This window comes from Pygocentrus nattereri, chromosome 10 (genome assembly GCF_015220715.1).
Source record: "Pygocentrus nattereri isolate fPygNat1 chromosome 10, fPygNat1.pri, whole genome shotgun sequence".
Taxonomy (NCBI): domain Eukaryota; kingdom Metazoa; phylum Chordata; class Actinopteri; order Characiformes; family Serrasalmidae; genus Pygocentrus; species Pygocentrus nattereri.
The window spans coordinates 18,900,839-18,917,971 of record NC_051220.1 but is presented as its reverse complement, the minus strand read 5'-3'; the positions used below and the strand labels follow the sequence as shown (position 1 = coordinate 18,917,971).

Here is a 17,133-nt window from a genome sequence, read left to right as displayed (position 1 = left end):
TCAAGAAAACGGGTTTTCTGTAAAACTCAATTACTGGAAGGCTACTTAATTTACCTAAACTAATATTTGTGTGGTCAGCGGTTAGGATATATTATTTTCACCTCAGTGTCAGTGCTACCAGTGATGCGCGTGCTTCAGCGCCACCTGCTGGACTGTTAATGGTGGCAAGGATGACGAAAGGACGAGTTACTGATGATTTGACAAGTTTCAAGCTACAGTGCAAACAGCCAAAAATGCTATTAAAATGTACTTTGTGCATAAAGATACTATGTCTCCCATATAACCTGCAGTTTTTTTGGTGTTTTTTTTTTTTTTTTAAATCGTGTCTAAATGCAAATGGGACTTGACCCCTTTTCACAGTAGACATCTTGATGCAATTTCTGCCCGTTTTCCAGCTGAAGAGGTTCTTTGAACGCTCACAATGGACAATAGCAGTAATGTTTTATCCCTTCGTGGTAAATATCTCATTCATAAATGTGCAAGGTCTTTATCACAATTTTTTTTTGCAGCAATTCTACTTTATTTCCAATAGACTTTACTACACTTCTAGGCGCATTGTCGTGTGTGTATGTGTAAAAGGCAAAAACAACGAAGACATTAATCCAGATTATGGATGCTTTGAAGTATTACTTATGTTTTTGTGTTCTATGTGTTGTTATTAAACCAATAATAGCTATTATTTTTCTGTTATATTTACCTTTATTTTTAACTTATCTAAGCAGGTTTGAGAACTGTACACTAATCAAATGTGATCAAACTGCGTGCACATCTATTAATTAAAAATAAAGCTGTGCACACAGAAAAACAGACATATGTCCTACCTCCAGCAGTAAGGCTCACTCCAGAGCAGTTCATCTGAATCTGAATTTCCAAAAGACCAAATAAAAAACATTTAAAAAAGCAGCAGAGGTCAGAGGACTCTTAGTTTGAAGTTACGATCCCTGACCCTGACACGGAAGTAGAATGTTGCTCCCCCCGGAGCGTTGTTTTGACGTTCATATTTGAAGCAGCATGTTCAACAAGAAAGCACGGAGGAACTTCAGGCAGCGCAGAGAGTCCAGCGAGGAGGATGAAGGAGCAGCAGGAGGAGGCCGTGAAGGCAGTAACCAAACGGACTCGTCGAAGCTTCTAAACGAGACGCGCAGAGGAATTTGGTGCAGCTCTAAGTCGAACACAGCAGCTCCTCCGCGGAGCGCCGGGTCAGACTCCAGCGGAGCGGAGGACTCGGAGGAGCCTTCAGCCTCATCTTCATCCAGGAGGAGCAAAGAGCCGCCCAGCACTCAGACTCTCAGCTTCACTGAAGATAAAGACGGTGAGAGTCAGTCAGCAGCTCCGGCGCTCCGCCTCCCTCACTGAGACTCATGGAGACGCGGCTAACGGCTTCATGAAGAAACAGCACGTTAGCCGCGCTTCTTCAGCAGAGGCGTGTTGGTAAACACAGGTTCACCCCCGTGTTAGCGTCTGGCCCCAGAAACACCAAATCTGTCTAGAAAGGAGCTACTTAACGGAACTAGATCTGCTCAGTTTGGCAGCATTTATCTTTACAGTGATAAATTACATGGCGGTATGTTACACTGTGCTTTTCTGAGCATGTCGTGGACGTCGTCAGCACTTAAAAACACTTCTCAACTGCTTCTTCGACTACAAAGGGATCATAATTAGTCGTAGTTAACTGGATTTAGTGTACTGGATGGATAGTAGACCTTGATCGATATCGGGCTTCAAAATCCTGTAGGTTACCGCTTTCGACATTTGAGAATTTAAAATCTGATATTATTATTATTTTTTAATTTGAGCAGAATCACCGCGACATAAGCTGCTGTACCTGATGTTGCTAGAGACTTTACAGACGTGACGAGATAGGGAGCGAAGAGAGGACAGTTGTTTGTTTGCTTGATAAATCGGTCACACTGTTTCATAAATAAATCTACAGTCAGGTTTGTCAACAGCTTAGCCTAGACCACTCTCCGCTCCGCTACCCTAGCGCCGAACAGAGACGGACCGATGTTAGCCTGACAGCGCCAGTGTGGCATTTTGTCCTACCGTGCAGATCAGTACTAAAGCACGGAGACTTTTCGCTGTCAGCTCAGTACAGGCTCAGCGTAATGTGATTATTATTACTCCACTGTGGAGGTGATGTAGGCTATCAGACATGCTCATTCTTTTCGTTGTTCCTTTCTCAGATAAGGACATCTGTCCGCTTTGTTCTCATGTTTGTTCGTTGCTCCTTACATGGTGCTGCGGTGGAGCAGGAACATTCGAACAAGAAACTGACTCGAGATTAGTAGTTAGTTTTAAGACTGGCGAGATGTTTGGATATGGTGATTCGAGCCGTTATCCCACCTAGAGGTGTTAGGTATGGAGGTACTTATTCATTTCGACAAACTAGCGTAATTCGTCACGTTAAAGCAGGCATGGCTGACAGGAATGTTGCCAGGCTTATTTAGGCCAAGAGGAGACGTGATGGGGACGTTTGTATCATTATTTAAAATGCATTTTGCGTAACAGTTCATGGTAGGTTGATAACTCAGACGACTTCAGCTCGACACAGCTGATTTTGATTTGTGGCGCTCTGAACTTGTGTTGCCAGCAGGGAAGTTGCAGAGCGCCCTCTGCTGGACAAACTACACAACGACAACGCACATAACACGGCTGAAGACCTGACGCCACCCTCTGTTTCTTTTTTAATTGTCATTTATAGGTCGTTATAAACGCTGATCATAATTTATCTGTGATTAGCTCATATCGGTCGAGCTCTGCACTATAGTATGTGACATGTTCAGTGCACATAATTTGATTTAATAGTTTTTGATATCATTTTTTAGTCAAGGCAGCTTTATTGTCAATACTGCAATATGTACAGGACATACAGTGTACTGAAATTGCATTGCTCTCAGACCCCATGGTGTAACTATAACATTAATTAGATGGTAAACAGGAAAAGTGTGAATTTAAGTAGACACTAAAAACACTAATCGTAAAAAATAAACATTAATTGTAGAAAAATATAATAATAAAAAAATTATATAAATATAAGAGGTCCTGAAATGAACACTAAAGTGACATAAGGCACATAGAGATTAAGGTCTGTAGGTATAAATAGTGCAAATATAAACAGTAGTGCAGTTAGAATGAGCTTATGGAGCTGTTAAAAGTGATGAGTGTGTAATAAAGTGATGGGTGTGTAACACTAGAGAGAGAGTTGAGCATCCTGACAGCCTGGTGGATGAAGCTATCCCCCAGTCTGCTGGTCCTGGCCCGGAGACCCCGCAGTCTCCTCCCTGATGGCAGCAGGCTGAAGAAGCTGTGTGGTGGGTGAGTGTGATCACCTGCCATGCAGAGGGTGATCCAGGTTTCCAGGTGAGACAGGCGCTGTATATCTCTTGGAAAGAGGGGAGGGAGGTGCCAGAGATCTTCTCAGCATCTCTCACGATGCGCTGGAGTGTCTTGCAGCAGGACACAGTGCAGGCGCCGTACCACATGGTGATGCAGCTGGTCAGGATGCTCTCAATGGTGCCTCTGTAGAAGATGCACATGGTGGATCTTCTCAGTTTGCGGAGGAAGTAGAGGCGCTGATGAGCGCTTCTGGCCAGTGATGCTGTGTTGTTGGCCTCTGTGATGTGCACACCCAGGAACTTGGTGCTGTTCACCCTCTTCAAAGCAGCACTGTTGATAGAGGAGCATGCTGGGTACACATTCTCCTGAAGTCCACAACGACCTCCTTCGTCTTCTCAAAGTTCAGATGGAGATTGTTGTGTCTACACTACAAGGCTAGGCGGCTCACCTTACTCCTCTTGTTTGTCTCATCATTGTTGCTGATGAGACCCACCAGTCGTGTCGTCCATGAGCTTGATGAGGTTGGAGCTGTGCGACGGTGTGCAGTTGTGAAACATTAGAGTGAGTATAAGAGGACTCAGTACACATCCTTGGGGGCCCCTGTGTTCAGTGTGATGGTGCGGGATGAGTTGTTGCCGGCTCGTACTGCCTGTGGTCTCCCAGTCAGGAAGTCTAGCAGCCAGTTGTGCAGTAAAGTGTTCAGCCCCAGCATGTACAGTCTGAGAATGAGCTGCTGGGTGATGATGGTGTTAAACGCAGAGCTGAAATCTATGAGTAGCATTCTTTTTTTTGTCCAGATGTGTGAGGGCGGTGGAGATGGCATCATCAACCAAGCGATTAGACCGATATGCAAACTGAAAGGGGTCCAGAGAGGGGGGAAGGACAGACTTGATGTGTTGCATGACCAGCCGTTCAAAGCACTTAATGAGGATGGGAGTGAGTGCAACCGGACAGTAATCATTGAAACAGGAGGGTGATGCTTTCTTTGGGACAGGGATGATGGTGGTGGCTTTCAGGCATGTGGGGACAATAGCCTGACTGAGCGAGATGTCAAAGATATCTGTAAAGACATCTGTTAGCACAATCCTTCAGCACACGACCAGGTATGTTGTCAGGACCAGGAGCTTTTCGAGCTTTGATCCTGCTGAATGATATCCTCATACTGACTGGGCACAGTGTCAGGACCTGGTCTCCAGGAGGGGTGGGATCTTCTGTGCAGGCATGTTGTCTGCCTCAAACCAGGTGAAGATGTTGTTAAGCTCATTCAGCAGAGAGGTGGAGCTGTCACAGGTCTACGGTGGGGGCTTGTAGTCTGTGATGGTCTGTATCCCCTGCCACAGGCTCTGTGTATCTTTGCTATCGCTGAAGCGATTGGCTGTCCTCCTGGAGTACTGCCTCTTTGCCTTTCTGATGCCGTGGGACAGATTGGTCCTAGCTGCCCTCACACCCACCTCTTCTCCTGCTGAGAAGGCAGCTTTCCTAGCCTTCTGTAGCCTGTAAACCTACCCTTTCAGTCATGGCTTATGAATGGCTCGATTTAAATGTGGCACTACTTTGTTTGTTCCAACTTTTCAGATTTCATAAAAATAAGATATATTGTGAAAATGTGACAAAAGTATTGTGTCCACTTCTAAAAGGAACACAGTTGTAAATGGTGTGTTGCTTAAATAGACCCAACCTTGTTCACACCTACCTTGTTGGTCCACCTTGTAGATGTAAAGTAAGAGACAGTAGCTCATCTGTTACTGCACAGTTTTTGTTTGTCATCCTCTGGTCCTTCATAATTGATCACAGGACGCTGCCCACAGAACACTGTTAGCCAGACATTTTTGATTGGTGGTCTATTCTCAGTCCAGCAGTGACACTGAGGTGTTTAAAAACTCCAGTAGAACTGCTGCATCTGATCCACTTGTACCAGCACATCAGTGCCACTGCAGTGCTGAGAATGATCCACCTCCCAAATGATACCTGCCTTATGGTGGCCCTGTGGGGGTCCTGACCATTAAACAGCAGGATGAAAGGGGCCTAACAAAAATATGCAGAGAAACAGATAGACTACAGTCTGTAACTGTAGAACTACAAAGTGCACCTGTAGGGTAAGTGGAGCTCACAGAGTTATCCAATCAACCAGTCGTCATGTGTCATGTGCACAAGTACATAAAATCATGCAGACTCAGGTCAAGAGTTTAGTTCATGTTCACATCAAACATCAGAATCAGGAAAACATTGTTTTAGTGAGCAGGAGTTCTGTGGATGGAAATGTCTTGTTGTTGAGAGAGGTCAGAATAGCATGACAACTTATAGGATGGCTACAATAACTCAAATCGCCACTGTTTGCAACAAAGGCGTACAGAAAAGAATTTCTGAATGCATAACATGGAGAACCATGTCAGGTTCCACTTCTGTCTGCCAAGAACATGGGTCTGAATCTACAGTGGCATAAAGCTCACTCAAACTAGACAGTTAAGAATTCAGAAACATCACCTGGCTGGATAGATCTTCATTTCTGCAGTGACACACAGATGATAAATACAGAATTTGGCATAAACAGCTTGAATCCATGTAAATCCTTGTTCTCAATCAAGCATAATTTGAATGTTTCAGTGTATCTGAGTATTGCTGCTGCCTATGTGCCTCCTGTTATGGCCACAATTTACCCTATCTTCTAATGGCTTTTTCAAGCTTGACAGTATGCCTTTTCACAAAACACAAGTCAAATCTCAAACTGGTTCCAGGATCATGACGATCAGTTCAGTGTATTTCATTTTTGTCCCCAATCAGAGCTAAATCCAATAGACCGCTGTTAGGATGTGGTAGAATGGGAGATGCTCAATGTGAATGTGCAGCTGATAAATCTGTAGCAATTATGTGATGTAGTCGTGGCAGCATCGACCAGAATCTCTAAAGAATGTTCCCAGTAGCTTGTTGAATCCATGTCACAAAGAATTTAGGTTCTATGTCTGTTCTGAGAATAAAGATTCTACCCAGAATTCAAGTGATGTTCAGCAGTGACACTGAGGTATTTAAAAACTCTAGTTGTACTGCTGCATCTGATCCATATACAGCCACATGCAGAAGTTTGAGCACTCGTAGGTTAAACTACAATTTTTTTCCCCAAGTTAGTAAGTTAACACATCCTTTACAGAGAGCACACTTCACATAGTTTAATGTACAATCAATGTTTATTTGCTGAATTTAACGTTTTGGGAGGATGCTGTTGGAAAAAAACCTTGTATCTCCATTTTTGTTGTTTTTCAGCTTTTTACATAATTTTTGAAAACACCCGTCACCCTTTATGTTGGGTTTACATTTCATGATGAATGGACCAAATAAATGGCCCAGAATAACTTGGAAAATGTCTGGTTCTGTTGACATTTAATATCTTATATATACACTATATTTCCAAAAGTATTCACTCATTCATCCGAATAATTGAATTTAGGTGTTCCAGTCACTTCCATGGCCACAGGTGTATAAAACCAAGCACCTAGGCATGCAGACAGCTTCTACAAACATTTCTGAAAGAATGGGTCACTCTCAGGAGCTCAGTGTATTCCAGCGTGGTACCGTGATAGGATACCACCTGTGCAACAAGTTCAGGCATAAACTTGCTACTAAATATTCCTCAGTCAACTGTCAGTGGTATGATAACAGAGTGGAAGCGATTGGGAACAACAGCAACTCAGCCATGAAATGGTAGTCCGTGTAAAATGACAGAGCAGGGTTAGCCGATGCTGAGGAGCATCGTGCACTTTCTGCAGAGTCAATCGTTACAGACCTCCATACTTCATGTGGACTTTAGATTAGCTGAAGAACAGCATAGAGAGCTTCATGGAATGGGTTTCCATGGCTGAGCAGCTGCATCCAAGCCTTACATCACCAAGCGCAATGCAAAGCATCAAATGCAGTTGTGCCACCGCTGGACTCTGGAGCATCACGCTTCTCCATGTGGCAATCTGATGGATGAGTCTGGGTTTGGCGGTTGCCAGGAGAATGGTAATTGTCTGACTGCATTGTGCCAAGTGTAAAGTTTGGTGGAGGGGGGATTATGGTGTGGGGCTGTTTTTCAGGAGTTGGGCTCGGCCCCTTAGTTCCAGTGAAAGGAAATCTTAATGCTTCAGCAGACCCAGAGATTTTGGACAATTTCATGCTCCCAACTTTGGTGGGAACAGTTTGGGGACAACCTCTTCCTGTTCCAACATGACTGCGCACCAGTGCACAAAGCAAGGTCCAACCCGATAGAACACCTTTGGGATGAATTAGAGCAGAGACTGAGAGCCAGGCCTTCTTATCCAACGTCAGTGTCTGACCTCACAAATGCGCTTCTGGAAGAATGGTCAAAAATTCCATTAAACACATTCCTAAACCTTGTGGAAAGCCTTCCCAGAAGAGTTGAAGCTGTTATAGCTGCAAAGGCTGGCCCGACGTAAAATTTTTCCCAATGCATTAAGAATGGGATATCACTCAAGTTCATATGCATGTGAAGGCAGACGAGTGAATACTTTTGGAAATATAGTGTATATATAATGGATATGTACATAGATATGTGTGGATATAAGATTTAGAGGATGCAGGGAAAACTAAATCTATTGGTGAATTTCTTTGTTTGTATGACTTGTTCTTGCTTAAGCCAAGTGTTTGTGTTTAATAGGAACATTCCGTCTGAGTTGTGGTTTAGTGTGTGTGGCCTCTCTTCCACAGGTAATGAGGACGGTGACTTCAAAGTGAAAAGGTCTATCAATAGAGCTGTGATTTTCCAAGTTCGCAAAAAGGAGGACTCGCCCATCAAGTTGACACATCCACAGCAAAGTATAACGTATTCCTGATTTAATAACCAAAGCTATATAGTTCTAAAACAAAATAGGCCTTTTTAGTTTTTACACACCGTGCACATCCACTCTTTTTTTAGGCTCCAAAGATGTGGATTTTAATAAGTGCTCGGCTAGCAGTGCTGGCAGTTCTGCTGAGGAGATGCCTCCAGACAGCGACAGCGAAACCAAGTCCACGGCTTCCAGCTCTTCCAAGTCGTCTTCTAAAGCAAAGAAAGGTATTGAAACTAGTCTCATTTTTGGCACTTCAGGAATACTGAATAAGCAAGTGACAGCTTTCCATGGTGTGTCCTCTGCAGTGGTGGACAGTAACTAAATAAATGCAATTCTTTACTGTATTGTAGTCTTTTCATGTATCTGTACTTTACTGAAGTTTTTCCATTTTGGGCAACTTTTTACTTTCACTCCACTACATTTCAAAGTCAAATATCTTCCATTTTACTCCACTACGTTATGTGAAATTTGTTGTTCCTTTTGGTGTATGTGTATATAAAAACATACAATGTCAAAACGAAAGAAGTGTGAAACAAGAAGACAATCAGGGCACAGCGTGCACTTTGTTTTGAGCTGTTGGACATACTGACTCCGTGTAAGCATACGCTTCAATGTCAGTACAGCAGTGTAAAATTTTGGGAGTGTCTATTCAACATAAATGATGGAACTAAGCTAACTTTGCTTAACTAGACCACAATATAGAAATATGTACACACATGCAGTTGTGACTGACATCTTTCTTCTGAATGTATACAAACACTTTCGTTTTATAGTAAATTTGTTTTTGCTTGTTTGTTTATGAACAGAGACCTACAGATGCAATATAGTAAAGGAAGCTCATTTGTTAACCTGTGTTTTGAAGCAGGTTTTTATTAAGCTTGAAACTAAATTGAATTTAGTTAATAAATCTTTTAGTACTTTTACTTTCAGTGCTTAAGTACATTTGAAGGCAAATACTTTTGCAGTCTTACTCAAGTGGAGGTCTAAAGGGAGGACTTGTACTTTTACTGGAGTAATATTTTACTTTAGGTATCTCTGCTTTAACTCAAGTACATGATTTGTGTACTTCGTCTACCACTGGTCCTCTGTAGTTAACATCCCTGATGCCAAGCAAATCCATGCAGCTAAGATGCAGAGAAGGAGAGCCAGAGCCCAGCAAGATTACATTCCACTGGATGGCGATCGGGAAAGCACTCCGGGGTCTGTAGACGGAGAGGAGGACCAGAGCGATAGGGAACATGACAGTGATGATGAGCCAGACGATCATGAACGCAGAATCCAGTTTGCACCGAAATCCAAAACGCTTAGAGAACAAATGGCTGAGAAAATGGGTAAGAAATGAAATATGATATACACAGACCCAGGAAAGCTTTGGAAAGTAAAGCCATTTTATATGTTTTAGTATCTGTATTATATTTGTTTTGTCTTTTTTTGTGTAGGTGAGAGTGAAGGGAGTGGCTCTGATAGCCAGGTGGAGGAAGACCACCACCTATGGGAGGAGCAGCAGATACGGAAAGGAGTTAAAAGACACCAGGTAAATATCTTCATTCTAAAAGAAAAGATAACATCAGACACTAGTAAGGTGATATAGGGATTTTCCAAGAATTCAATCATAATAATGATTGTACTGACTGGCTTTTGTGTTTAGAAGCAAAGCAGAGATCGTTTCCGGCCTCTTGGGCAGAAGAAAGTGGTTGACATCCCTGAGACACTCCCGCCAGTCAGTATTAATATCATAAAGAAAAGAATCACTGGAAAGTAAGTCCTTATCATTATATGCTCAAGCAAGAATTTATGTTTATTAAAACAGCATTTTTGCACCCTGTATTTGAATAAAGGCTTCTCAAGGGTGTCATTTTAGACTTAAGATATTGCCAGTAGTTGCAGACTCACTGTAAGGTAGTTTTTGAATTAAAGTCTTTCAAGCAGCAGAAAGATTTATCCTCAGAAAGGGGAAAATAAATCATGTTGTGACATTGTTTGAAATCAGAATTATGCAGCTATGCAGATGACTTGGAAGTACTATTTGAGGGGCATGTTAAGCAGTATGGTCAGTATGCTAACATCCTGGACTGTATCAAGTGCAGACAATAGCCAACAACTTCACCTGACATGGCTACCTGTGGAACAAATTATCCATAACCTACTGACTTTCATAGCATGTCTTTGCACTTATCTAGGCTGGAATCTTTGAAGGAAGTCCACAGGGCACGGGAGGCTGAGCTTAGGAAGATGCACCTGGACATGGAGAGTGCCAGAAGCTCTCTAGAGAACCTGGAGAACCATCCTGCTAACGAGCAGCTCCTCTTTTACAGCAGCATGAATGTCTTTTCTCGGAACCTGCTGGAGTGCCTGTGCGAGAAGGTCAGGAGTGGCAATAAACATGATTTTGACAGTAAACATGATTTGACTTGATTTGATTTGATTTGATTTGAGAGGCATCCTTAAGGTACTGTATGACAACTAGGAACTTTTCAAACTCTGACATTTTACATTCTGTCTCAGCGCATGCATACAGTGCTTGTTTGACTGTTGTGTGCATGCAAAAATTTACTAAAAAGGTTTAAAGCTTTTATATAGAAATGAGGCAGTTGTTTGGTTGTTGTAACGTATTTAAAAGTGGACGTATACTAATGGCACATCACTGTAGTGCCAAAAAGTGAAAGATGTGAAATACTGCAGTATATTACTTAAGAAGTAATAATACACTGAATACATCTGTCATCACATCTCTGAGTTTTCAGGTAGCTGTAATTTGATGTATTGTGTTTTTTTAGATGGCCTCAATAAACTCAGTGGAACTGGATATGCACAGTCTGTATATTGACCAGGCAGAATCTCTGTTATCTCAGAGGAGGCAGGCAGTACAACAGGAGTCCACACGCCTTCAGCAGTTAACCTGTAAGTGGAAGCTTACACCATATGTTTGTTTCATCTGGGATTTAAGAAACATTTAATGCAGATTGAAATTGGAAAAGTCAGTGCTCTTCGTTCATGGAGATTATTAAGAGTTTTTATGCTGATTCTTGTGGAGCATTTATTGTTGTATTTTGGCCAGTCATAATATGACATTTTTGCTGATGCTTAAATGGCATATAAGTAATTGCAACTAACATTTGCTATATTAAGTTCTTTGCTATATTTACATTGATGGTACTGTCAAATTGGTACACCACACTGTTGGACACTCACAAATGGCCACGGTTAGACAGAAATGTGTGTAAAGTGGAGCAAAACTTATATTGTTTCTTGAGAGAAATATAAGCGAGGGGAAAAAAAGGTTCTCTTAGCGTACGTGCTAAAACCATTAGAATTAGCTTCATAGATAACAAATAAAAGCACATGGCTCATGCTGCCCTCAAACATGTTAGAGCACCAAGTTAGAAGTGTGAACTTTTTTGTTTGTATGATTTCTCAATGAATGCATTCACTACTTTTTTTGTTTACATTTATTTGCCTCAACCCAGCACTCTCAATGCACATTTTGTTTATTGCAGCTTAGCATTATTGTGAAATCTGATGTGGAAATAGATGACTGCAATTATTTGAGATAATTACAATTATGTAATAGTCATATGCATAGTTGCATTGATCATCTACTGCTGTCTTCTTGAAGATTTCACATCCTCCGTGTGGAAAAATACTCAGTTTTCCTCTCTGTAATCTTTAATTTGTTAGACAGCACCAATACAAACAGTAACGTGGAGGCATTGGGGACTGGCCCACATAAAGACGGGTGAGTTAGCCTTCAGTCTGTTTACGTGCAAAACTAGCTGTCTTTTTGTGAAATGTTGTTTATGTCCCTGTTTATATTCTAGTGTGCATTTAGAGGATGACTGTGGGAGTGTCCCAGCTGATTTGGAACCAACAGCTGAGCAAGAGGCAGAGCTGCAGATAAAAAGAGGTGTGACTTTTAAAAACTGTTCTTGCATTGAAACAAAACTCTCACATTCACATTTTCTCTAAATCGGTGAAAATTAGCTTTTAAAAAAAAGTATTTGGATAACATATTTATTGTACTCAGGAAGAGCAGGATGTTTAGGCAGGCTGGGCTACTGTCCTAAAATGTCTTTTAGTTTTTTTTATTAGTTTTTCCTGCACATTCTAATGCATGATTATTGTTAATTTTCTGAATTTAAGTTGGTGAAAAAAAAAAAAAACATAAAATGTGGTCTGTGCAAAGGTTCTAGAACGTTTATTTTTTACAATTTGTCAAATTCAGCAAATAAATAAAAATCGTGTTCTAAAAATGGTGAAAATGACATTTTAAGTTATTGTAAATGGTGTGTTTAATGTATCTTCACTAAGAAAATCAACAAAACATAATATGCCTTCACTACATACAGACTTCACTGTATGTACTGGGAGGATGTTCACTTGAAGTCTTAAGCTCATGTAATGAAACGGCATAAAAATAGACTTCATTGTGTGTGTGTTCAGACAACACACGTTAATGCTGAATCTGTACCGTTCCTCCACAGCTGACATACTAAAGACATCTCAGGAGATTTTTGCTGATGTTCAGGAGGACTTCTCTAATGTAAAGAAAATATTGTCCAGGTTTGATGAATGGCGGGTCTCCTTTCCAGAGTCTTACAACAATGCCTACATTGGTCTGTGCCTTCCTAAACTTCTAGCTCCTCTGATACGACACCAGCTTATTGGTTGGAACCCTCTGAAGGTATTTTATATCACTGTTTCTTTCACTACTGCTACTTACTTTATTCAGTAGTTTTAGTTTTGTATCAATTCATTCTCATTTATTTACAAGAAGAGCAAAAGGTTTTTTGTTAAATACATTTAGGGAATTCTTTTGTATACAATTTCTGGGTAAATAACAACTGATAATACCTTTGGAAGCCAATGGTATTAATAGTTTATACTTTAAAAGAAATTCACAGTATAATGTCTACGAAGTACTGTGAGGTTAGATGACTTAATTTTACATCACCGAATCATATATGCTTTTTTTTACGTGTTATTATATGTTAATATTAAATGGTATCCTTTATGCCAGTCGTCACCAACCCTGCTTCTGGAGATCTACCATCCTGCAAACTTTAGCTTCAAGCCTGTTTGTGGTGCATCAAGCTATCAGCTGTTATGATCAACTGTAGTTCCAATACCTGGCCAAAAATAATAATAATAATTCAATTTTCTCATGTATCAGCAAAAATGTATCAAATGCTGATATATTGTGCACCCATAAGTCTATTTTGTGATTTGTCAGTGTTGGATATGGGATTCTGAAATACTTGAATGAGCTTTCTGAATCCTTCTCTTATAGGCAGAAGGTGGGGATTTTGAAGCATTGCCATGGTACTTCGCTGTGGAGAAGTTCTGTCATGGGCAAGGCTATGAGGAATCTGAAAATGCTGATAAGAAAACACTGCCTGCTATCATAGAGAAGACTATCCTACCCAAAATTCAAGGCATGTACCCAAATTCCAAATCCAAGAAGGGCTCTGAATTGAAGTATGTGATTTGTCCTTCATAGTAGAGTAGACTCACTGATTTCTTTCATTGTGGAACAAGTATCATATATAGATTTTTTAATGATCAAAAAGTGTTTTCAAGTCAGTCAGTTTAGTTTGAGTTTGTTTTGAAGTATTGTGATGTCATATTTTTGCCATTTCACCCAACCCTACCTGCTTCACATTTGCTTTAAATTCATCAGATCTTCTCTGTAACAACTTTTATTGGTCCAGTATTTTAATGTTTTGCTTTGTATACCCCTAAAGGTTTTGTGGAGCTTGTATGGGACCCCTTGTCTTTGCAGCAGTCCCAATGTCTCACAGCACTTTGCCAGAGAATACAAGAGGATTACCCTGTTTTTGATAGTGGACAAAGCAAAACTGCCAAGGTATTATTCTGCAGTACTTTTTGCTTTTTTTAAATGACCTACTATGGAATGTTTTTAGCATAGTTTTATATGATTTCCTCAGGCCTTTTTAGAAGCTGTTATCCAGAGATTGAGGAGTGCTGTAGATAACGATGTCTTCATCCCACTTTACCCAAAAACGTAAGTATACAAAAGGCCCTTGTTTTCTTTGGCATAGCAGTGTTCAAATGGAACCGAGTTCATGCTGACATTTTATAATTTTTTATAGTTTGTATTGAATTGTTATTGTTTATATTGTGTAAATAAGTGGCTTGGTTATTTGTTGTGATAATACACTAGTAGGGAAAGATGACAATGTCCCTCTCTATTCCATCACTGCAAATATCCAGTATTCAATACTGCAAACAAGCCTGTGATAAGATTTCCCCCTCCTACCTTGAATTTTCATATGCAGTAAAGGGTAGTTACTTATAAATAAAGAGGAAAATCTAAAAATTCTAAAAGGTTTGTCAGAATCTGTGAAATTAGTGGTGTTTTCATTTATAGCTACTGTAACAATGTCACTGGGAGTAAAACGTATTAGAATGTATAGTAGCAGACAATGGGAATTGTCAGGCTAATGGGATTATTGCTTTAACATTGTGCAAGATCTTTTAAAGTTTGTTTTATTAGTTTTTATTTTTTGTATTTGCATCTTTCAGCTATTTGGACAAGAAGTCCTCACCACAATTCCAGTTTCAGAATCGACAGTTTTGGTGGGCTGTTAAGGTATGTTTTTCTTTTAATCCTCCACTCAGACCAACAAACCCAACAACTGAACTGACCTCTGTTGGCACTGGGCACAAATTCCTCATTCTTACTTATGAAAGACCTCAGCAAAGAAATAAATAGTGGACAGACTAAAGAAATCAACAGGTCATCTGAAGTTAGTTAGATAGGCATGTCAGTTACTGTAAGTCATACAAAGAGACACTAGCAGCTACACTTATGAAGTTATGAATTACCAACTGAATAAGACATTTCAGGTCCAGATAAATTTTTCACAGGTCTACATCTGTTACTTACAGACTTTTCTGCTTTGTTGATGTTAATTTTATTTTTATTTTTTTCTTCAGTTGCTTGGAAACATGGCATTATGGGATGGTTTGGTTGCTCAGAGTGTTCTGAAGGAGCTGATGCTGGACAGACTTCTCAATCGTTACTTAATGATGACCCTCCTCAACGAGTCCAGTCCAGAGCACATCATCCAGAAATGCAAAAAGGTACTTGTGCTTTGTAAAGCATAAAACAGATCAAAGCTCTTGTGAGCACATTAGCTTTTCTTGTGAGTAATTGCATCTGTTGTCCAACAGGTCACCGGTTGTTTTCCAAAGTCATGGTTTGGGGATCTCAGCGCTGGATCGTCTCTACCTCAGCTTCAAAACTTCAGCAAGCACCTTGTGCAGACGACACATTTGTTATGTAAAGACAGCAAAGACACGACCAGCTGCAGGTCTCAAACAGTTTGTTCTTTGACACTTTACAACAAAGGCTTTGAAGGGCCCTGAAAATATGATTTCTAAGAAACCACTGGTATCAACATTGTGTTCTCTCACAATAATTTTGCATTCCCTTACAAAACATTTATATTTTCAAACCATTTGTGAAGCACAGCTCTTGAGACTATTGTAGCTGAAGTGAACTAGCAGTGTAAGATAATGGTACGTTACAACACAGCTAGATTAACCCTTGCTTCAGCTCTGCACGTTAATCTTAAACCAGTTAAATGATGCTGCAGCCTGTTAGCATATTCATCTACATATTTATTATGATATGACTATTTTTAGATATTTTTTATTACTTACTTCAGCTCAAAGTGAGTTTTTCCATGATTGTAATTCAGCTCTTTGTGATGGGTCCCTCTATTTGTACAAATATTGCTGGTTTTTTATTGTTACAGCTCTTCATATTTATGGGCCACAATTAAGCAGATTAGTTAGTTTAGTATTAGTCAATTAATTCACATGAATAATTTACCGTTGCAGCCTGATAACTGTTAACGGGAGCATTTATTTCACTCATATGTTCAGTAGTAGGTGTTATCAAAACTACTTATATTCCATGGAAAGCAAAGAATTGGATAGCAAAAACAAAACATTTCAAGGAAACCTGTCATAAAGGAATGGAATGTCATATTGGTTCAGCTTTCTTTCCTGTTTCAATATGAAGTCAAGTTAAGAAACAGCCCTTTTCGCTCATCTTCTCCCACATGATGGCGTTCTGGACGTCACTGTAGGCTCTAACTCTGTTGGGGTTTTTTTCTCCTACAGGGCTGTTCTATCAGATGTGATGATTCTTCTTGGGACCATCAAGGCATTTGAGACTATGAAGGCTATTGCAGAATCCTACAACTGTCAAGATTTACTGGAATCACTTCATAAGTCATAGATGTCATGACAGTTTGACATGAAATACATTTTTATACCCTTTAAATAAATGTATGTTTGTGATGAATAAAGTTTTTATTTATTTCATCTCTTCATTCTGAATTTTACATAGGTGACAGAAACATGTTTTATTCAATTTTTCCGCTCAAAAAGAAGGTCCAGCTCGATGTTTAGGTCTCTGACGCAAAATCAGCGAAATACTGTTATACTCTTTATTCTTTCATCTCCGATTCATCCGGGTTCATTGCAAAATGTTTTGTGCAATTACACATTTTCACCAATCCCTAAATCTTACATAATGCAGGTCTAAGAATAATTAGCTTTGATCATTCAAGTACATTTATTATTTCTACTCATAACCATAGTAAGGTACATATAACATGTAGTAGTCCATTAACTGAAGCCTTGAAGGAGTCACTAAACTTATAACTTAAATATTAGCATAAAAAAATCACATTGTCTCTGGCTGCTGTACAGGCCACCACAGAAGGAAGCATGAGAATGTATGAAAGTCCCCCCAGCAGAACTTAAATAGATTTTAGTTGTATTTTGTTCTGTGTTCTCAGGAGTGACTGAATATAGGTGTGATCAAGGTATAGGTCATCTTTTCATGAGAAAATTTACCTTTAACTCTCTCTGCTCCACAGTAACTCTCCACAGTCAAGCTGGACTGTAGTTGATTGACTGCGGTGACTGAGAGTCCTGA

The 17,133-nt window shown here is 40.1% G+C and overlaps 1 protein-coding gene across 1 annotated transcript; it reads left to right on the top strand.

Moving 5' to 3' along the window:
- Positions 1-945: 945 nt before the first annotated feature.
- Positions 946-16,514, top strand: gcfc2 (GC-rich sequence DNA-binding factor 2). The gene is made up of 18 exons (XM_017713411.2): positions 946-1,312; positions 8,038-8,145; positions 8,246-8,383; positions 9,251-9,490; positions 9,599-9,693; positions 9,808-9,917; positions 10,340-10,523; positions 10,937-11,060; positions 11,838-11,895; positions 11,978-12,063; positions 12,641-12,840; positions 13,447-13,591; positions 13,901-14,022; positions 14,105-14,181; positions 14,703-14,769; positions 15,117-15,263; positions 15,354-15,493; positions 16,311-16,514. The coding sequence occupies exons 1-18, from the start codon at positions 1,012-1,014 to the stop codon at positions 16,426-16,428; spliced, it is 2,460 nt and encodes an 819-aa protein (XP_017568900.1). The 5' UTR covers positions 946-1,011; the 3' UTR covers positions 16,429-16,514.
- Positions 16,515-17,133: the final 619 nt, after the last annotated feature.

Coding starts and splice junctions, on each gene's coding strand:
- gcfc2 (XM_017713411.2), top strand. CDS start 1,012: ATGTTCAACAAGAAAGCACGGAGGAACTTCAGGCAGCGCAGAGAGTCC. Junction 10,524..10,936: donor TGGAGTGCCTGTGCGAGAAG/GTCAGGAGTGGC, acceptor GTGTTTTTTTAG/ATGGCCTCAATAAACTCAGT. Junction 15,264..15,353: donor TCATCCAGAAATGCAAAAAG/GTACTTGTGCTT, acceptor GTTGTCCAACAG/GTCACCGGTTGTTTTCCAAA.